General features: G+C 44.7%; 1 protein-coding gene across 1 annotated transcript; it reads right to left on the reverse strand.

Moving 5' to 3' along the window:
• Positions 1 to 12,949: 12,949 nt before the first annotated feature.
• Positions 12,950 to 19,904, reverse strand: RESP18 (regulated endocrine specific protein 18). Its single transcript, XM_047770490.1, has 6 exons — positions 19,698 to 19,904; positions 17,891 to 17,995; positions 16,388 to 16,520; positions 16,126 to 16,165; positions 15,916 to 16,005; positions 12,950 to 13,491 (listed from the first exon to the last, which is right to left on the reverse strand). Exons 1-6 carry the CDS (start codon positions 19,801 to 19,803, stop codon positions 13,441 to 13,443), a joined length of 525 nt encoding a protein of 174 aa, XP_047626446.1. The 5' UTR covers positions 19,804 to 19,904; the 3' UTR covers positions 12,950 to 13,440.
• Positions 19,905 to 22,408: the final 2,504 nt, after the last annotated feature.

Consider the following 22,408-nt stretch of genomic DNA (forward strand, 5'->3'; position numbering starts at 1 on the left):
TAAATGTTCCAACATGCATCTCCAAGAAATAAGGATATTTTCCCATATAACTAAAATGCCACTTTGACATGTAGCAAAATTCACAATAATTGGCAAATATTGTTTAATGCTTAGTTCATATTCAAATATCTCAAATTTTTTCCACAAATGACTTTTATCTGCTGTTTTGTTTAAAATAGGAGTCAATCAAAAACCAACACTGCAAACCAACTATAATAGAAAAAATAAAAATCATTAAATAAAAAAACCCCCAACATTGCATCTGGTTATATTTCTTAATTCTCTTTAAATTAGCATAAACTGGAGTTCCCTTGGTGGCGCAGTGGTTAACAAATCCAACTAGGAACCATGAGGTTGCGGGTTTGATCCCTGGCCTTGCTCAGGGGGTTAAGGATTTGACGTCTGTAGGTCACAGACGCAGCTCGGATCCCACATAGCTGTGGCTCTGGTGTAGGCTGGTGGCTACATCTCCATTAGACCACTAGCCTGGGAACCCCTATATGCCGTGGGTGCAGCTCTAGAAAAGACATAAGAAAGAAAGAAAGAAAGAGAGAGAGAGAAGGAGGGAGGGAGGGGAGGAAGGAAAAAAGAAAAAAAGAAAGAGAGAGAAGGAGGGAGGGAGGGGAGGAAGGAAAAAAGAAAGAAGAAATTAGCATAAACAGTGCTCTATCATCAAGTTATGATTTCCTCTTGTGACTAGTATGTGTGTAGTCCATGGGAAGATATTTGGCACTGTGAGAATATCTAGTTCCCCATCAATTTTACATCTAAGGTTTTGCCATTCATTGACGATCCTTGACTAAAAAGGTGGCTTTTCTAATTCTATCATTCCTTTAACACTGGTTAGCTGATATTATTTCATAAAGAGCATTTTTTCAGGAGTTCCTGTCATGGCTCAGCAGTAATGAACCCCACTAGTATCCATGAGGATATGGGTTTGATCCCTGGCCTCATTCAGTGGGTTAAGTATTGCCGTGAACTGTGGTGTAGGTCAAAGATGCGGCTCAGATCCCATGTTGCTGTGGCTGTGGTGTAGGCCAAGCAGCTACAGCTCCAATTTAGCCCCTAGCCTGGGAACCTCCATATGCCTTGAGTGCAGCCCTAAAAAGACAAAAACAAAAACAAAAAAAGAGAGCATTTTCTCATCAACTAGGCTTAGTTACCCTGAAATACAATTCTAACTGGAAAGGTAGTATACATTCTTAGTTTCTTCTCTTTATTAATTTGCAGAGTAATGAGTTGGTATAATAGTTACCTCCAAGAGTAGCAAATAAGTTTGTTGTTTTCTTTTTTGGCTGTGCCCAAAAGTTCCTTGGCTAGGAATCAAACCTACATCATAGCAGTAACCAGAGCCACAGTACTGACAATACTGGATCCTTAACCTGCTGAGCCACCAGGTAACTCCAATTTTTTAAAAATATTTTTTATGATTTTTCTTGTTTGAACATTACTATGGAAGTATGGATTTTTGCATGCTCAGTGTGTATCAGTCCATCACAGTAATTGTTCTTTTGATATTCAAATTGTCCCAAAGTGAAACCTCCTTTAAAGCAGCTCTTGTTTCCTTTTGAAACTTCCCATTAATCACTGAGAGCTCCATTGCTTTCCATCATTTCAAGATGTACATTTTCTTTTCTTTTCTTTTCTTTTTTTTCTTTTCTTTTCTTTTCTTTTCTTTTGCTTTTTAGGGCCACGCCTGCACTTATGGAAGTTCCCAGGCCAGGGGTCAAATCAGAGCTGTAATTGCGGGCTGCAGCCACAGCCACAGCAACACCAGATCCAAGCCAATCTATGTGATCCTACACCATGGCTCATGGCAACGCCGGATCCTTAACCCACTGAGTGAGACCAGGGATCGAATCCACATTCCCACAGATACTGGTCAGATTTGATTCCTGCTGTGCCACAACGGGAATTCCCAGAGTAATTTTTTTATTCTTTGGCCTAGACATGGAAACAGCCATTGCTCCAAAGAGACTTGGCCGCTTTTAGTAAGAACTGATTTTAGTGACCATAATAGCAGCATGCAGAAGTTCACCAGCCAGGGATCAAACCCACGCCACAGCAGTGACAATGCTGGATCCTTAACCCGCTGAGCCACCAGCCACTCCCTGTTCATTTTCATGAGAGGATTTTATTTTTATTTCTATTTTGATACATCTTTATTTTTGAATATGTAAAATATTTACATTGTTCAAAAGTCAAGCCTATATAAAGATATGCTCAGAAAAGTCTTCTTTCTCTGCACCTTCCACAATTCCCCTGCCATCTTTATCACTTCATTGTGTTTATTTCCTTTTTAAGATCTTTGTAAATTATGAAATATGAAAAACAGACATGTGCATAAAGCAAAAATAAAGAGCTTAATAAATGTTCACAAAATGAATACCCATGTAACCCAGGTCAACAAATGGAACATTTCCATAAAATGAGGCAAAAAAAAGAAAGAAAAAAAGAAATGGAACATTTCCATACCTTAGAAGCCTTATTGTGTCCTCAGTCATATCTTCTTCCCAAAGGTAACTAATATTCATTTTCTTTTTGGCCATGATGCATGCTTTATAGCACTGTAAAGAAAAGCTTCTTTACCTGGATTTTGGATTATTTCTTTACCTGGATTTTGGATTATCCCCAGTCTTGGATTGTCATGAATGTTGTGACTACAAATATACCCCTGTACATGTTTCCTCTGGCACATGTGTGCTGGGGGAAGCAGACACCCTGAACTCCTCACACGGAAGAAGCTGGGAAAATTGATACCCTCTCCTCATTCTTCTCATTCCCTCCCTCTGATCTCTTTCTAGATATTACCTTCATCCTAATGTAAACAGAATCCAGAGCAATACGGAGCTGATTGATATGGTCCATTTAGGTCGGTATCTTGGGACAGAAAACAGGGTGGAGACAGGCAGGTGGATCCTAGGAGCAAATTTAAGGTAGTGCTTGTTTAATCCACTTTCTTCTTCTTTTTGGGGGGAGAACTTATCTGTCAGTATTCTTGCTACTCTTTTGTAGGTAACCTGTCTTTGATATGTCCACAGTTTCAGTAGGCTGTGACTTAGGAGGGATTTCTTTTTATTTATTCTCTTTAATAAAAGGGCTTCTTGCATACAAGGGCTGATGGCTTTCATCAGCTTTGAAATAATCTCAGACATTATCTCTTTAAATATTGACTCTGCCCCAACTTTCTTGCTCCTCTTCTTTCTGGGATTTCAAGCAAATTTATGTTAGAATTTCTTGTGGTACATTCTAAGGTTTTCCTTTATCTTTTGTAGTTTCCATTCTTTTGTCTCTCTACACTTCATTCTAGATATTTTCTTTTGAAGCATATTCTAGTTTACTAACTTTCTCTTCATCTTTGTACAGTCTGATGTCTTGAACTTGGCCTGAAACATATGACACATTCAATCAGAGTAAATAATTTTTACTTACTCTGAGTAAAAGTTTAATGAAGGAGATATTCATAAAGGTGTGGACAGGTGAAGGAATAGAAACGTCTGTCCTTTCACAGCCTGTCAGGGAAGGAGCCAGAGGAATATGCATCTAGCCAATACCTGCTATCGGACAGATCCAACCAGGAGTCAGTGATCAAGGGCCTCTGGTTGATGCAGTCCAAAGGCATTAACTTGTGGACATAGAGCAAGGTGAAGAATGATGGAGCACAAATATGAGTGGGGAAACGGGAACTCTCTACCTTAATTCCAGGTTCCACTCTTGTCCTTTGTTTGGATGAAAACCTTGTACCCTTATGACAAGTGACACACACATCCCTTAATTTGGACATACCCTCATGTGAAATCTAAGACATTGTCCAATACTAGTACTCTTGATATAAAGTGGCAGGGAAAAGAAGTGGGAGTGAAAAAGAAGCTTCCTTTCCAAGTTACTTCAAACAAAGCTGCTACAATCCCTAGTGGTTCTGCCTCTTTGATTAAACATTGGCTGATGGGAATATGGCACAGATAGTGGTTCCCAAAGAGCTTGGATCTGGCGCTGCTGTGGCTGTGGTGTAAGCCGACAGCTGTAGCTCTGATTAGACCCCTAGCCTGGGAACCTCTACGTGCCGGGGGTTCGGCCCTACAAAGCAAAAAAAAAAAAAAAGAAAAAAAAAATTAAAGGCATTAATTACTGTTTGTAGTGGTAAAGTGAATGCTGGCAGTCCATGACATGCAGTGGCAAGATGATTCTTCAAATCGTTGTTTGGGGATGCTTGTAATCAATTGCTTATAGAAAGCTAAATTCTGAATGACGAAGAGTTTATTGCCATAGAGTATTTTAGGGAGATAAGGAATGTTATAGGATGGGTTAGTTCTTTCTACATGCTCTGGAGACTTGGCGGCAAAAATTGATGAGCTCAGGGCTGAAATTTCATGTAAAGAACCTGGAAGTGTCTGTCTAAATTTGCCCTGAAAGAAATCAGCTCCCTGTGTCCTTAGCTTTCTGATGCACTTGAGAATTATGATTCTGGGAATTCCCATTGTGGCTCAGTGGTAACAAACCTGACTAGTATCCATGAGGATGAGTGTTCGATCCTTGGCCTTGCTCAGTGGGTTAAGGATCTGACACTATCTGGTGTTGCTGTAGCTGTGGTGCAGCTCCGACCCGACACCTAGCCTGGGAACTTCCATACGCCACAGGCTTGGCCCTAAAAAGACAAAAAGAAAAGAAAAGAGGAGTTCCTGTCCTGACTCTGTGGTTAACGAATCCGACTAGGAACCATGAGGTTTTGGGTTTGATCCCCGGCCTCACTCAGTGAGTTAAGGATCTGGTGTTGCCATGAGCTGTGGTGTAGGTTGAAGACACGGCTTGGATCTGGCATTGCTATGGCTGTGGTGTAGGCTGGCAGCTGTGGCTCTGATTAAACCCCTAGCCTTGGAACCTCCATATGCCGTGGCCGTGGCCCTAGAAAAGACAGAAAGACAGAAATAAATAAATAAATAAATAAAATAAAATAAAGAAAAGAAAATAATTATGATTCTATAGTAAACTAGCTATTTTCTTGTTAGAATGGAAGCACTGGAGTTCCCTTCCAAGGAACAAATCTGACTGGGATCCATGAGGATGAGGGTTCGATCCCTGGTCTTTCTCAGTGGGTTCAGGATCCAGCATTGCTGTGACCTGTGGTGTAGGTTGAGGATTGGGCTTGAATCTGGTATAGGCTAGTGGCTACAGCTCCAATTTGATCCCTAGCCTGGGAAACTCCATATCCCATGGGTGTGGCCCTAAAAAGTTAAAAAAAAAAAAGAATGGAAGCACTTATCTTTAAGTTTCTTATAGCCCACACAGAAGTGCAAATCCTTCATTTTGTATTTATTTATTTATTTATATTTTTAGGGCCACACCCAAGGCATATGAAGGTTCCCAAGCCAATGGTGGAATTGGAGCTACAGCTGCTGGCCTACACCATAGCCACAGCAACATGGAACCAAGCCCAGTCTGCAACCTACACCACAGCTCAGGAATCTTAACCCACTGTTAGAGGCCAGGGATTGAACCCATGTCCTCATGGATACTAGTCAGATTCCTTTCCACTGATCCACTATGGGAACTCCAACTCCTTCATTTTGAAGGATAATTTTTTTTTGTCTTTTGTCTTTTGTTGTTGTTGTTGTTGTTGTTGCTATTTCTTGGGCCGCTCCCGAGGCATATGGAGGTTCCCAGGCTAGGGGTCTAATCGGAGCTGTAGCCGCCAGCCTACGCCAGAGCCACAGCAACGCAGGATCCGAGCCGCGTCTGCAACCTACACCACAGCTCACGGCAAAGCCGGATCGTTAACCCACTGAGCAAGGGCAGGGACCGAACCCGCAACCTCATGGTTCCTAGTCGGATTTGTTAACCACTGCGCCACGACGGGAACTCCTGAAGGATAATTTTGCTAGTTATAGAACTCTAGGATAACAGTTATTTTCTTTCAGTACATATGTCATTTATCTGGCTTCTATTGTTGCTATTTTGGAATTCATTATCAGACTAAATGTTGCTCCTTCGAAATAACTCCTCCACCACATTCACAGCTGCTTTTAAGATTTTTTTCCTTTGTCTTTTTTCCCCTGCAGTTTCATCATACTTTTTTTTTTTTTTTGGTCTTTTTTGGGCCACACCTGAGCCATATGGAGGTTCTCAGGTTAGGGGTCAAATGGGAGATATAACCACTGGTCTACTCCACAGCCATGGCAGCGCCAGATCTGAGCTGTGTCTGTGATCTATGCTGCAACTTTTGGAAATACCAGATCCCTTAACCCTCTGAGTGAGGCCAGGGTTTGAACCCACATCCTTATGGATACTTGTTGGGTTCTTAACCTGCTGAGCCACAACAGGAACTTCCAGCTTTTGTTTTAGTTTTAGGTTTTAGGGTTTTTTTTTTTTTTTTTGCTTTTTTAAGGGCTGCATCTGTGGCATATGGAAGTTCCCAGGCTAGGGGTCCAGCTGCAGCTATAGCTGTTGGCCTACTCTGAAGCCACATCCATGCAGGATCTGAGCTGCATCTGCAGCCTAAACCACAGCTCATGGCAACACCACATCCTTAACCCACTGAGTAAGGCCAGGGATTGAGCCTCGTGGATATATTCGGGTTCCTTACCACTGAGCCACATCGGGAACTCCTAGTTTTGTTTTTGTTTTTTTTTTTTTTTAATATTTTGCTTGAGATTTGTTGGTTATCTTGCATTGGTGGACTGATATCTTTCAACAGTTTGGGGAAAATTTCAGCTACAATCTCTTAAAATATGGCTTATGACCTATTATCTTCTCTTTCTGGGATTTCAGTTAAATGAAGAGTAGACCCCCTCACTGTACCCCTTGTTTTTTCACCCTTTTTTACCCCTGAATTTTTTATCCTTTGCCTTTTTCTACTTTTTGGAGGGAAGGGCTAGGTTTCTTGTGAACTGCCGTCTGGTATACCAATTCTGTTTAAGCTGTCTCTAATCTGCTATTAAACCTAGTCAAATAGTTTAAACTTTTGGTTCTCATATTTTAAAGTTTTAAAATTCCTATTTGATTTACTTTCTTTTCAGAAAACTTGTTTTGAGTTTTATTGACTTCTATTATCTTCCTGTAATTTTATTGAGTTCTGCTCTAATTTTTATTATTTATCTCTTCTACTTGCTTTAAGCTTAAATTGCTCTTCTTTCTCTAGTTTTCTAAAGTGTGAACTTAGTTTATTGATTTTAGATTATTCTTACTTTCTAATGTATGTATTCATGGCTATAAATTTCCTTCTAATCTCTGCTTTCTCCTCATGCCATGAATTGTGATAAATTACATTTTCATTTTTACTTCAAAATATCTCAAAATTTCTCTTGAGATTTCTTCTTTGGCTCCTGGGTTGTTTAGAAAGCTGTTGTTTTCCAGATATTTGGGTATTTTCCAACAATCTTTCTGTTATTGATTTCTAGTTTAATGCCATAATGGTCTGAGAATGTATTCTGTATGATTTCTAATCTTTTGAATTTGTTAATGTGTGCTTTATGGTGGTCTATCTTGATGAATGTTTCATGAGATCCTGAGAAAATCTGTGTATTCTTTTTTTTTTTTTTTGTCTTTTTGCTATTTCTTTGGGCCGCTCCCGCGGCATATGGAGGTTCCCAGGCTAGGGGTCGAATCGGAGCCATAGCCACCGGCCTACGCCAGAGCCACAGCAACGTGGGATCTGAGCCGAGTCTGCAACCTACACCACAGCTCACGGCAACGCCGGATCCTTAACCCACTGAGTAAGGGCAGGGACCGAACCCGCAACCTCATGGTTCCTAGTCGGATTCGTTAACCACTGCGCCACGACGGGAACTCCAATCTGTGTATTCTAAGTGTTGGGTGGTGTATTCTAAATGTCAATTAGATCAAACTGAATGATTGTTGTGTTCAGGTCATCTATGTGCCTACTGATCTTCTGCTTGCTTGATTTATCAATTTCTGACAGAGGAGTGTTGATGTTTCCAATTACAAAAGTGAATCTTTCTATTTCTCCCTTCAATCCTATCAATTTTGCCTCATGTATTTTTTTTTGACTACACCCAGAGCATGTGGAAGTTCTTGGGGCCAGGGATCAAACCCTCACCACAGCAGTGACAATACGGGATCCTTAACTCATTGAGTCACAAGAGAACTCCTGCCTCGTGTGTTTTTTTTTGTCTTTTTTTTTGTCCTTTTTGCCATTTCTTGGGCCGCTCCCGCGGCATATGGAGGTTCCCAGGCTAGGGGTCTAATCTGAGCTGTAGCTGCTAGCCTACGCCAGAGCCACAGCAACGCAGGATCCGAGCCACCTCTGCGACCTACACCACAGCTCGTTAACCCACTGAGCAAGGGCAGGGGTAGAACCCGCAACCTCATGGTTCTTAGTCGGATTCGTTAGCCACTGCGCCACGACGGGAACTCCTCCTCATGTGTTTTTATTTTACTTATTTTTTACCTTTTTTATCAAGTATTTATTTTTATTTTTTTTTACTTTTTTATCAAGTATTTATTTTTATTTTTTTTACAGAATAAAATACATATATTTAAACATAATTACATTCACACAGATTATTATATCATGGATCTTGAGAAAGAGATTAAGTGACTCCCTCTGGAGAAGTGGAATGGAAAATATGAGCCTCTCTTACTTCTGGTGTCTGCCCCCCTTGTGTCTGAAGTCGGTATGAGGGGCTTGCTGTAGGCTTCCGGATGGGAGGGGCTGATGCCTGCCCACTGGTGGGTGGAGCTGATTCTAATCCCTCTGGTGGGTGGGGCTTAGTCTCTGGATGGGATTAGAGGCAGCTGAGTGCCTGAGGGGTTTTTAGGTGGCCTGTTTACTTTGGGGCGGGGCTGTGATCCCACCTGGGTTGTTGTTTGCCCTGGGGTTTCTCAGGCTGACTGAAGGGTGGGGCCAGATTTTCCCAAAATGGCCCCCTCCAGAGAAAGGCAGCTGCTGAATATTCCCGAGAGATTTGCTTTCAATGTCAGTCCCTCACAACAAGCCATATTCACCCGTTTTCCCAGGATGTCCTCCAAGAACTGCAGTCAGGTTTGACCCAGATTCCTCTGGAGACCTCGCTCTGCCCTGGGACCCAGTGCGCGTGAAAGTCCATGTGCGCCTTTTAAGAATGGGGTCTCCGTTTCCCCTAGTCCTGTGGAGCTCCTGCGCACAAGCCCCACTGGCTTTCAATGCCAGATGCTCCAAGGGCTCTTTCTCCCAGTGCCAGATCCCCGCACGTGCGAGTTTGATGTGGGGCTCAGAACTCTCACTCCTGGAGGTGAGTCTTTGTGAACCAGTTAGTTTTCAGTCTGTGGAGCTTCCCACCCCTGAGGTATGGGGTTGTTTATGTCATGAAATCACCCCTCCTACCTCTTGATGTGGCCTCCTCTTTTTCTTCTAGAGTAGGGTATCTTTTTTAAGGTTTCCGGTCCATTTGGGTGGAGATTGCTCAGCCTTTAGTTGTGAATTTTGTTGTTTTTAGGAGAGAAGTTGAGCTCCAGTCCTTCAATTCCGCCACCTTAATCCTCTCTCCGGCCTCATGTGTTTTGACATGTTTTATTCTTTTTTTTTTTTTCCGTCTTTTGTAAGGCCACACCCATGGCCTATGGAGGTTCCCAGGCTGGTTGTCTAATAGGAGCTGCAGCCGCTGGCCTATGCCACAGCCACAGCAACACCAGATCCCAGCCGCGTCTGCGACCTACACCACAGCTCATGGCAATGCCGGATCCTTAACCCACTGAGCAAGGCTGGGTTGGAACCCGAAACCTCATGGTTCCTAGTTGGATTCATTAACCCCTGAGCCACGATGGGAACTCCCAACATGCTTTATTCTTTTAAAAAAATCTACATTACTTTCTGTGGTTTCTAGATCCTTGTCAGAAATGACAATCTGGCTTTTATATGCTCAAACAGAGTAAGCATAGTTGTTTTGGTTTGGAATCATTGGATCACTGTGGGTTTGTTTCTGTTTTCTGCTGTGCAGAGTATAGTACTTGAAAAGTTATTTGTATAAATAATTTAAGGTCCTAGAGGTTTTTCATTTACTTTTGCCTACAAAAGCACTAGCAATCTGATATAACCTTAATCCATTTTCAGACATGCTGCAGTCTAAGCAAGGATAGATTGTTTTCCATTTCTCCTTCTTCCTAGAGTTTGCCTCTTGGTTCCAGAACAAAACAGAGAATGGTTCACTGTTCTTCCTTTCACAGCCCTGGACACTAGCATCTACTCCTCTAGCTCCATAGGCTGTCTAAATCAGCTTTTTGTCTGCTTCTCAGACTGGGAAATTTCCAGTCCAAAGCAATGCTGATCTCTGAGTGTACCATATCTGGATTCTGTTCCTTTCCTAGATCTTGACCTGAGTCAGTTATGCCTCATTATTTTGCTAGCGGCTTGATGCTTTTAAGAAGGTTTTGGATACTTTTCCATCCAGCTTTTAAGGTATATCAGACACCACTTATGCTCCATCTAGGATCCTCTTGGGTTACCTTTTAACTAAAGCTAGTACTGCAGCCACTGGTTACATACAGGTGTATCTGACACTACCTGCCTCACCTGCTCTGCATATCTTTTGTTTTTGGCCTGGGTCCTCTCTGCTACCACAGCATTAGATACTCATGAGAATCTGCTCAGACATTCCCATGCATGAAAAACCTGGAAGTATGAGGAAATTAGCATTCTATAGCGCAATCCTTGACCCAATGGGGGATGGGCCCATAGGACACTGTCTTTTTCTCTATCTCAGAGGACAGCTGTGAGAGGCCTTGTACATGATGCCTAAGAGAGTCCTCTGAAGGACTGACTTCAGTTGTCCATAACTCCTTAATACACCCTTCAATTATCTTCCCAAGCCTTCTGTTTCACCCTTCCCATTCTCTCTCTTCATCTTTTTTATTTTTGGTCTTTTTAGGGCCACACCCACAGCATATGGAGGTTCCCAGGCTAAGGGTCGAATTTGGAGCAGTAGCCTCTGGCCTATGCCACAGCTACAGCAACACTGGATCCTTAACCCACTGAATGAGGCCATGGATTGAACCTGCATCCTCATGGATGCTAGTCAGATTCATTTCCGCTGAGCCACGACAGGAACTCCCCTCTCTCTTCATCTTAAAATCTAATCCCAAATGGCATGACACCCACCCATGCAAGCTCTTACTTCAGGCTTTGATGTGCGGAGGAATCAGACTAAGACAAGTTGTCTTCAGCAGGCAGAACAGTATGAATTACCTAGTGTGCCATTACCAGAGAAAAAAATTAAATCTAGGAGATACTGCAGTAAATTTACATGTTGATGAAAACAATCAGGCATCCAGGGAAAAAGTAATGATGTAGGAGACAATTGCTGTTGTGATGTCCTTGAATAGGCTTTTGGCTTTAACCTTGAAAGAGTGCATTCATTTTCCTTCCCCAACCAACCCTCCAGACATTCCTGCTCCTTGAGTAGCATTGGTTATTCACTCAGGCAGAACATCTCTAACAACAAAACAACAACAACAAGTCACCTTGTATTAGTTCTGAGGGCTGCTGTAACAAAATACCACAAACTGGGCACTTAAACAATGGAAATGTATTGTCTCACAGTTCTGGAGGCTAGACGTCTAAAAGCAAAGTGTTAGGAGGATTTGTTCCTTCTTGGGCTATGAGAGAAGGATCTTTTCCAGGTTCCTCTCTGGCTTGTTAGTGGCTATGTTTACCCTGTATCTCTTCCTGTCATCTCCCCTCTGTGCATGTTTGTCTCCAAATTTCCCCCTTTTATTTTATTTTTGGCTTTTTTTTAGGGCTGCACCTGTGGCATACGGAAGTTCCCAGACTAGGGTTCTATTTGGAGCTGCAGTTGCTACACCACAGCCATAGCAACATGGGATCTTAGCCTCATTTGCAACCTACACTACAGCTCACAGCAGTACCCGATCCTTAACCCACTGAGCAAAGTCAGGAATCAAAGCTGCCTCCTCACGGATACTAGTCAGATTCATTATCACTGAGCCACAATGGGAACTCCTGGCTAACTTTCCTGACTACTCTTCAAGGTCTTTGAGGGAAGGAAACAGACATACTCATAGAGGCCAGGCGCAGTGAAGCACAGGGTTTTCTAAATGTTTGAGAATGAATGAGAAAGAAAGAGGGAGTGAACGAGGGGAAAATGTGGGTGAGTGGAAAAGTTTGCTTGATTTAATGAGGACGAGGTATAAATGAATATGACTGGACTAGTATTGGGTTTAGGTACATCCCTGAACAGAACAAATAGAGAGGAGAAGGCAAGAACAGCAGCATGATCAAGACCCTGTGCCATCGAGAACTGCTCACTTGATTTCTCTGAGTTGCTCAAAGGAGTGAGATTTCTTAGGAAAACAAAATCTTTTTAGGGCCACACCCATGGCATATGGAGGTTCCCAGACTAGGGGTCTAATCGGAGCTGTTGCTGCTGGCCTACACCAGAGCCACAGCAATGCCGGATCCTTAACCCACTGAGCAAGGCCAGGAATCGAACCCACAACCTCATGGTTCTTAGTAGGATTCGTTTCTGCTGAGCCACGATAGGAACTCCCACAAAATCTTGATATCTGCCCATTTGCTCATACCTGTGAATGTTCAATGTGTATGAGAGTACCTTGCAAAGTATAAAGCTCTGCAAATAGGACATTCTGGTGTTAGGCTGTTGGAGCATGGGTGATCAGATTATCCACTCCCTTTTATTATTATTATTATTATTATTACTATTATCTTGCTTTTTAGGGCCACACCTGCAGCATATGGAAGTTGCCAGGCTAGGGGTCAAATCAGAGCTACAGCCACAACCATAGCAATATGGGATCTGAGCCACATCTGTTACCTACACCACAGCTCATGGCAATGCCGGATCCTTAACCAACAGAAGCAAGGCCAGGGATTGAACCCGCATCCTCATGGATACTAGTTGGTTTCATAACCCACTGGGCCACAATGGGAACTCCCTACCCACTCCTTTTTAAGTTTTTAAGCCACCAGAAGCAAACTGGCAAGAGTCAGCAAAACATTTAATGTGCGTGCACTTTCATTACAGCACTTCTATGTAGATTCTTGGAGCATGAAAAGCAGGAAAACCCTGGCAGGAATGCTGGAGGTGGACCACAGAATAGCAGGGTCCCGGCTTGACATGGAAGGACCACACAGCATAGTTGGGTGTGGGTAAAGAAGGTTGCTATTCCAGCTGCGGGCCCACCCTCGCTCTTCCCACTTCTGGAATGGTCACTGGAAGAAAAACAAGACAGAGGCAGCCTTCTAGCAGTAAGGAGCAACTGAGCTCTCCTCACCCCATCCCCCTGTTCTGGTCCCCCCACTCTCAGGTCAGAGGTCCTGGCCAGGTCCAAACATCACCCATCCTGCCTCAGGGCAAGTCACAGAGAGTTTGCGTGAAAGTCACTTTAATGATCCAGATTCAGGTCATGCTGGAACTGCCCCTTGGGAGGGCAAAGGGAAGGGCACTGGGGCAAAAGGCTTCGCATGAGGTCTCAGTCAGCGACAAGGTTGTGGCCCACAGTGTGGGATGACTCAAAGAAGCCCTGAAACAAGCAAAGGATTGGAATCAGTGTGTGGGGAGGGGGCCCCTTCCTCTCCTACTCTCCCCCACATGCTTCAATAACAGCCTGATGTGAGCAAGCCCACGGTGACTCAGCCCTGGATTGAGCGCCTGTCCCCTTTGCTCCCACACAGGATCATAGGGTTCTCATCCCCTGATTCTCCCTTGGGCTCGGGCTGGAGAGAAATGGCAGCACTTTGTTTGCTTTCCTGAAAGCACCACAGCAACAAGTCCTTCACAAGCTGGTTTGTCACTTAGCTCTGAGTATGTTGATCCAGCAACGAATCCAGGCTTAGGAAACCCAGCTGCTCTTAAAGGAGTGAGAACCAATTTCCCAGGAGACATGAGGGGCTAGAAGCCCCCAGAGGTGCAGGCTGCCTCTGGATGGAGCACACAGCCAGCTGGAGGCGCCAGCTCCACTGTCACCACCTCAATCTCCCCTGGAGCAGAATGGTGGGCTCCTTACAGAAATCTCAGTTGTCACACTTGCCCTTTTCATAATCCATCCCCACTATCATTAGAATGGCCTTTTATTTATTTATTTATTTGTTTGTTTGTTGTTTGTTTGTTTATTTACTTATTTATTTTTGTTTTTAAGGCTGTACCTGCGGCATATGGAAGTTCCCTGGCTAAGAGTTGAATTGGAGTTGCACCTGCCAGCCTATACCAAAGCAACAGCAACTCAGGATCCAAGCCACATCTGAGACCTACACCACGGCTCATGGCAATGCAGAATCTTAACCCACTGAGTGGGACCAGGGATCAAACCCGCATCCTCATGGATACTAATCAGGGTTCTTAACCTGCTGAGCCACAACAGAAGCTCCCCAATCATATCATATGATGACATCCTCTTCCTTAAAATTTCCTTTAAAATCTTACCATTTGGAGTTACCATTGTGGTGCAGCAGAAACGAATCTGACTAGGAACCATGAGGTTTTGAGTTCCATGCCTGGCCTCGATCAGTGGTTTAAGATCCGGCATTGCCGTGAGCTGTGGCGTAGGTCGCAGATGCAGCTCGGATCTGGTGTTGCTAGGGCTCTGGAGTAGGCTGGCAGCAACAGCTCTGATTAGACCCCTAGCCTGGGAACCTCCAAATGCCACGGGTGCAGCCCTAAAAAGACCAAAAAAAAAAAAAAAAAAAAACTTCCCAGTCAACTTTCCACTACACTTGGAATAGAATCCAAACCTTTCACCATCTATAAGCCCCTGTATGGTCAACCTGGGGCCCACTTCTCCAATCCAACCTTCTGTTGCTGACTTTCCTGTCTATTCCCCGGACATGCCATGGTATCCTTGTCTCAGGGCATTGGTTGTTGTGGTGCTCTCTTCCTGGGAAGCCCTTCTTTCATATCTTCCTCTGGCTGCTACCTTCTTGTAATTTAGGTCTTAATCCAAAAAAAAAAAAACTTTTGTCAATTCAGAGGAGTCCGATATTTGGGACAGCCCAACACCCACTGCAGTCTCCGAGAGGAAAGATAGAGGCTGCATAGGGGAAGGGCTGGAAATCAGAAGACCTGTGTCCAGGCTTGGCTCTGCCATGAACTTCCTAAGCAGCCTTGAGTAAGTTGCTTGACCAACTGGGGCCCCAATGTCTCATCTTTTTTTTTTTTTTTCTTTTTAGGGCCAAACCCAGGGATATGGAAGTTTCCTGGCTAGGGTTTGAATCAGAGCTACAGTTACTGGCATATGCCATAGCCACAGCAATGCAGGATCCAAACCACATCTGCGACCTACCCCCTATAGCTCACGGCAACTCCAGATCCCCAACACACCGAGTGAGGCCAGGGATTGAACCTGCATCCTCATGGATACTAGTCAGGTTCATTATTGCTGAGCCACAACGGGAACTTCCAATGTCTTATCTTTAAAGAGAGATGGGAGGGCTACATGGATGTTTTCAACCTGGATTCTAAAGAGTTCAAGCATCCCAAGGAGATAACCCAGAGCCTTGTCCAGGTGACTTGTCCAGACCCCAGAATAGAACAATGTGGAAAGGTGCCCAATGTGAGGGCCTCTGGGCAACATCTCCCATTCATCCAAAGAAGCTTTGCTGTCACCTGCTACATACAAGGGAGTACATGGAGGAAAGGAGGATCTTTTACTTAATTTTGAAGACTGCAGTTTTCCATGCATATTTTAAACTCAATGCCTGTGTGCGACTCCATAGATCATTTCATCCTTAGAGGCTCCTAGCACTTGTATCATGGCCCACCACCTTTCAAATGGACACCCACAAGTAGTCTGGGAAACAGGAAAGTGGGGGTACCCTTCAATAGGAAAAATCTTTCCTTCAGCATCTCTGTTCACATTCCAATACTCGGTCCCTCCTTTGCACCTGCATCCCTCATCTGAACAGGCTCTTGGTGATGCCTCCAACCTCCCTAGAAAAAATAAGCCCCTCACCTTGACAGGAGTGGCCACCTCTCGTTTCAGGGCCTTTGCAACCACTTTGGAGGTAAAGCACTGATCCCTGTTCACCTTGACCACTGGGCTCTGTGAGGAGAGAAGCCAAGAGTCAAGAAGCAGGTAGAAAAGACAACAGGGCTCCAGAGAGAAAGAGATGGGACCAAAAGTCAGGAGCTTAAAATTCTTAAAAAGACACATGAGTCTCACCTTGGGGAATAGGAGCCGAAGTTTCTCCTCTTGTTTGCCCCTAAAAAAGATGGGAATGAAAAATGGGACCTAGGCTTGCTAGCACTCACCACCTTTCCCTTTCTCTAATGGCTCATGGAATTGTTTACCGCAGACCCCAGCCAGGACTTTTGAATCATTCTCCTAATGCTCATGGCAGCTCTTAACTGCACTTTGAATACCCATCCCCTCCTTGCTCTGTCTATCCACCAGAGAGCATGGACAAGCCATATTCCTCACACACCTTGCCCCAGTGGTTTTGGTGGGAGAGGCTGCCTGCCCAACCCTCACACATGGATCCTGGGGGTGGAGTTGGCTGATATGTCCCATCTTCTGGGTCATCACATTCTGGGTCATGTCATCCTTCCAGAACAAACCTGCAGAAAGAAAGGATATGATGACTTTAACACCTGGGATCCTCTGACTGGCCCACACCAGGGACCAGAGTGAGAGCAACACTCCTCCTCTCCCTCAAGATAAAGGATCATGGAGTCGCTGTCATGGCTCAGTGGAAGTGAATCTGACTAGCATCCCTGAGGACACAGGTCCAATCCCTGGCCTCGCTCGGTGGGTCAAGGATCCATTGTTGCTGAGAGCTCTGGTGTAGGTCGCAGATGTGGCTTGGATCCTGCATTGCTGTGGCTGTGGTATACTACAGCTCTGATTTGACCCCCAGACTATGAACCTCCATATGTCTCAGGTGTGGCCCTAAAAAGACTAAATAAACAAATAAATAAAATAAAATAAAATAAAAAATAAAGGATCACAACTTGCAGAGCGAATTAAATGAGATGGCATATAAAAGTTGCTTAGCACAGTGCCTAGCATGTAATATTCAGTCAGGATTAGGATTTTACTCTCTTTTTGCTGACTCATTTGATGCTGTTGTGAGGATTAAATGAGATTAGGGATATAAAGAGTGCTGAGAAAACTCTAAGGCAGTGATTCCTGAACTTTAGGGTGTATCAGAACCTCCTGCAAGTCTTGTTATACAGATTGCTCTTCCTCATGCCTAGAGTTTCTGATTCAGGAGGTCTGCAACCTCATGGTTCCTAGTTGGATTAGTTAACCACTGCGCCACGACGGGAACTCCCAAAAATTAGCATTTCTAACAAGTCTCCTAGTGATGCTGATTCTACTCGTCCAGGCATGCACTTTGAGAACCACTCTTCTAAAGCATTATATACACTAGACATCACTTGTGGTAATAGTAATATGAACTAAAGCCAGATTTCCTATCTGACTCTTCCCCCAGTCATGAAAATCTGCTCTAATGAAGGGTCAGTCAGCTGTCTTCAAAGGACTCCCCATTCCCTTTCCATCCTCCCTCTATTTGTCACACAATGTATTCTGCTTCCTACCCAGAGGCTTAGATATGTGTGTGTGTGTGTGTGTGTGTGTGTGTGTGTGTTTTCTCTTGGCTAAGAACTTAAGGATTCTTGGCTCTGGAAAAACTCAGATAGAGCCTGGGGTTGGGGCTAGTCCCAAGGAGGTTGATGCTGACCTCTTCCAGGGGCTTCTTCAAGAAGCCTCTGCTGGGCTCCTCCAGGGTGTTCAAGGGCAGATAGCCTACTCTTCCAGCTCCACCCCCACTCTGGTCTCACCCCATTCTCCATGAGGTGAGCATGACAGGAAAATTTCAAGTAGAGCCTTCTGGGAAAGAAAGCTTATTCTCAGATTGAAAGGCCCCTCAGTATACCCCCATACCTGACCAGGGCCCAGCCTCTCTTCTCCAGCTCTTACTCACCTTGGGGCACAATCTGCTGGAGTACAACTTGCAAATGCTGGAAGATCGGGGTGGTAAATCCTTGGAGGGGCCAGAGCTGCCCCACTCCCACTTGGCCCTGACCATCTAAGGGCGAAATAGTGGTATGAGAAAGGAGCTTGGCCAGAAGTCTTCCAAATTCCAGTTGAAGGAAATCAACTTCCATCCACCATCACCCTTGTGTCCACTAGTCTCTGTCCCTCTCACCAGATCCCTTCCTCTTTTCAAGTCCTCCTTCTTTTCATTTTTCCCTTCCCCCCAATCACCACCTGCCCTATTCTTTGGCCCCTGCACCTCATTTACCTTTGCTAACAACTTCCAGATAAGAACCAAGCTTACGGACAAAGAGCATCATGCGGAGATTGAACTAAGCAGAGACTCAGAAAGTTACACACAAGGAATGGATGGTCAGGTGAAGAGGTAGGGCATGGAAAGCAGATGAACTGCATTCAGAGAAAGCTTTGAAGACTGGAAGGGATTAGAAAGGAGTCTTGGAGTCCTTGAAGAATGTATTGGTATGTACGGGTTTGAGTGGGTCCTTGTTTTGAAAGCCAGTTTGCCTGACTGTGCATAAGGGAAGGACAGTGGGTAAAGATACTCATTCCTCATGCTATACACACTTTCCTTATTCCAGGTAGATGGGAGTCCATTTTGTTTTCCTATAGTGGAATTACCATGAGTCATTATGAAAAGGAAAATCCCCCCAGTGAAATGGATCCTAGTCTCCTGGTTTTAGGGAGCAGCAGAACCTCCAGTACCCTACTGAGAAGAAAAAAGAGCTTCTGGAAGGAGAGATCATTTTCTCTGTGGTAGCTTTCCTGTAAGTGATCGGAAAAGCTGTGACCTGGTCCCCAAGCGTGACTGGCGCTGTCCATGGTGCTGAGCGGCGGCCAAAGCCTGGCCCGGAAGCGCTCTGGGAGGTAAAGAAGGCCAGGCATTCCCACAAGGCTTGACCATACTTACCACCACCGCCCCCTACCCCCTACCCCCTACGGCTCGCTTCCAGTCATTCTGGAGGCCATTAGGCCTCCTCCCACAGTTCTTCGAGAATCCTCTGCCTTGGCCTCTAAACCCAAGATTCAGGCAAGGTGAGTTGGCTAGGAGTTTGCGCCGTCGGTCCCTCGCCCCGGGCTCTGGAATCCTTGAGTCTGCGCAGTAGGTCTCTCACGGCTCAGAAATGAGTCAGCGGCTGTCTACCCTATTGGCGCAGAGCGAAGGGGCAGGAAGAAGGATGGACCCTTTCCCCCTTCATCCGCTTTTATCCCTAGCTAACCCCTCATCGGACATTGGATCGCAGAGCCCAGGCTCCGAGGACTTATAAGGAAGTCTTGGCTCATCCCTCGGCCCAGCCTTCTCTCCAGAGCTATGACCCTGATACCAGGGCCCCTCCTCCTACTGTCCAGACATCCTGGTCCCCTACATGCCTCAGCTCCGGGCATCTCTCGCCCTGGCTCCTCGGCGCGTCTTGCTTCTCTTGTGGCTTCACAGGCCGGTTTTACTTCCCTCTGCCCATAGGTTTTTCCGTCCTCCTTCCGAATCCCCAATCTTCCTCTGAATCCGCTTCTCTTAGGTCCAAATTTCACATGCCGAGTCCCACTCCAAGCCTGTACCTCTTTCTGCGAGATGCTCTCTACATTTACCTCTTCTTACCCCTAAACACATTCCTTTCCTCCTAGCTTACTAACCTTGAGACCACCCCCCCCCCCCGCCACCCACGACCCTCTCCTCTCAGAATCACTCCCTGGCCCTTCCCGTACCACCCCCACCCCGCCCCAAGTTTCCTCCTGACCGTGGCCACTAATGTCGCTGCAGCCCCCAGTGTGGCTGTTCAGCAGCAGGAAGCAGAGGAGCAGCCAGAGCCCCTGGGAGCCCCCAGGCCACAGCGGGCACTGCATCCTCCCGGGCTCGGCGCGCCGGCTCCCCACTTCAGTCGCAGAGAAGAGACAGTTGCTGGAGGGATTGAGCGGGGCTGTCGCTTCCCACCCGCTGGCCAGACTGAATCTGCACAACCCTCCCTTGGCAGCTGGGCCAATCGCTGGAGCGCCCTGCCCCTGCGGACGCCTACCCAACCCCTACTTTCCCTACCGCCCCCCACAGCCCCCCCCCTCAACCCCACTGTCAGGAGCCCACTTCTTTTTTACATAATCCAAGCCCCAGGAACTACCACCTCTACTCCCAGTCCCAAGGTTGGAGAAACAGATTGCATGCAAAATATGGGTGCGAATTGTACCCACCTCATAGGTTTGTTGTGAGGATTAAATATGAACAGCGACTGGATAATGGGTACTCAATGAATTTAATCTCTTTTTTTTTAATCCTGATGCTTACTTTACCCCACCCACCTAAAAACCTTCAGCAATCGTGGGTTCCACCTGCTCAGTGTATGCCATCCATTTACCCCATGTCCACCGCCATAGCTCTGTACTCTTTTTTTTGTCTTTTGTCTTTTGTTGTTGTTGTTGTTGTTGCTATTTCTTGGGCCGCTCCCGCGGCACATGGAGGTTCCCAGGCTAGGGGTCAAATCGGAGCTGTAGCCACCGGCCTACGCCAGAGCCACAGCAACGTGGGATCTGAGCCGAGTCTGCAACCTACACCACAGCTCACGGCAACGCCGGATCGTTAACCCACTGAGCAAGGGCAGGGACCAAACCCGCAACCTCATGGTTCCTAGTCGGATTCGTTAACCACTGCGCCACGATGGGAACTCCTCTGTACTCTTTAATAGAGGTCTTGCACTAACTAGCTAGCTAACTGATCCCTTGCTTCTGCTCTTCTTTAGTTTTAGGCTACTGTGTGAGTTTCCTAAACTTTAAACTGGCATTTCAAAAATTTTAATTACGCTTAAAATTTTAATTATGAAAATTTTCAAATATTGAAAAAGAGAAGAATGAAATGGACATCAATAGGCCTACCACTTAGACCTAACAACTATGATGATTCTGTCACAATTGCTCCTTTTTCTTTCTGAAGCATTTAAAAATAATTTACAGACATCTGGACATTTCACTCCTAAATAATTTGATATACATCTTTTAGAATTAATATAGTTTTTTACATAACCACAATACCAGTTGGGACATCCCAAAGATGTGCACATCTGAAACCCTGGAAACTGTGACTGTGCTAATTTACATGGCAAAGGGGACTTTGCATGTGTGATTGGCCTTAGAAAATGGTTCATTTCAGGTGGGGAAAGTGGTCTGGATTTTCTGGGTATGCCCAGTCTATTCCTAAAGGTCTTTAGAAGAGAGAAACGGGAGGGTCAGAGTCAGCAGTGGGAGCTATCACATGGGAGGCAAGAGGTTTGAGTGAGGCAAGGAAGGGGCCACAGCCCAAAATGCAAACAGACTCTAGAAGCTGAAAAGACACAAATATGTGTTCTCCCTTTAAAGCCTCCAGAAGGATCAATGCCCTGTTGACAATTTGATTTTAACTTCTGACTTCCAGGACTGTAAGATAACAAATGAGTGTTGTTTTAAGCCACAAAATTTAGGTTTGTTACAGCAACAATTGGAGATGAACACAATGTCTAAAAAGATTTACTATTCCCTAGTGTACATAACTCTCTAATACTTCTCGGTACAACGACTTTAACAGATTGATGATTTGTGAATTCTTTCTCTAACCCTGAACATTTCATTTTAAGGTTCTTAATAGTATTTTTCCTTTTGTTCTATTTTATTGAAGTGTAATTGATTTACAGTGTTTCAGGTGTACCGCAAGGTGATTCAGTTGTGTGTGTGTGTGTGTGTGTGTGTGTGTGTGTATACTTTTTCATTCTTTTCCATTATAGATTATTTCAAGATATTAAACATAGTCCCCTGTGCTATATATACAGTAGGTCCTTGTTTTTAATAGTGTTTTCTGAAAAGCAAAATATTTTAATTTTGAGAAAGTCTTATTTTTTAATTTTATCTTTTGCGGTTAATGCTTTCTGTGTCCTTAAAAATGTTTGCCCAGAGTTAGCTGGTGACCTAGTAGATAAAGGATCCATCCTTGGCCTGGGAAATTCTACATGTTGCAGATGTGGCTAAATAAATGCTTAAATCAACAGGTTTTTTTTTTTTTAAAGAATCAATATTAAAAACAAAGAAAGGAAGGAGGAAGGAAGGAGGAAGGAAGGAAGGAAGGAAGGAAGGAAGGAAGGAAGAAAGAAAGAAAGAAAGAAAGAAAGAAAGAAAGAAAGAAAGAAAGAAAGAAAGAAAGAGGGAAAGAAAGAAAAGAAAGGATGTTTGCCTATTCCAAGTTCCTAAAGATTTTCTCCTGTTTTTTTTCTAAGTGTTTGGTTATGCTGCCCTCATGAAATCAGGGCCACCCCCGAGGCATATGGAAGTTCCCAGGCTAGGGGTTAAATCAGAGCTGTAGCTGCCAGTCTACACCACAGCCACAGCAAGGCGGGATCCAAGCCACCTCTGTGACCCACATCACAGCCCACGGCAACGTCCGATCCTTAACCCACTGAGTGAGGCCAGGGATCAAACCCCCAACCTCATGGGTACT

The sequence above is a fragment of the Phacochoerus africanus genome, chromosome 3 (assembly GCF_016906955.1).
Source record: "Phacochoerus africanus isolate WHEZ1 chromosome 3, ROS_Pafr_v1, whole genome shotgun sequence".
NCBI classification, from domain to species: Eukaryota; Metazoa; Chordata; class Mammalia; order Artiodactyla; family Suidae; genus Phacochoerus; species Phacochoerus africanus.

Excerpts from the sequence above, each read along its gene's own strand:
- RESP18 (XM_047770490.1), bottom strand. The coding sequence starts at position 19,803 with ATGCAGTGCCCGCTGTGGCCTGGGGGCTCCCAGGGGCTCTGGCTGCTC. Across the intron at positions 16,521-17,890 it reads CCAGCAGATTGTGCCCCAAG|GTTTGTTCTGGAAGGATGAC; the intron begins GTGAGTAAGAGC and ends TTCTTTCTGCAG. Across the intron at positions 16,006-16,125 it reads TTCGGCTCCTATTCCCCAAG|AGCCCAGTGGTCAAGGTGAA; the intron begins GTGAGACTCATG and ends CTCTCCTCACAG.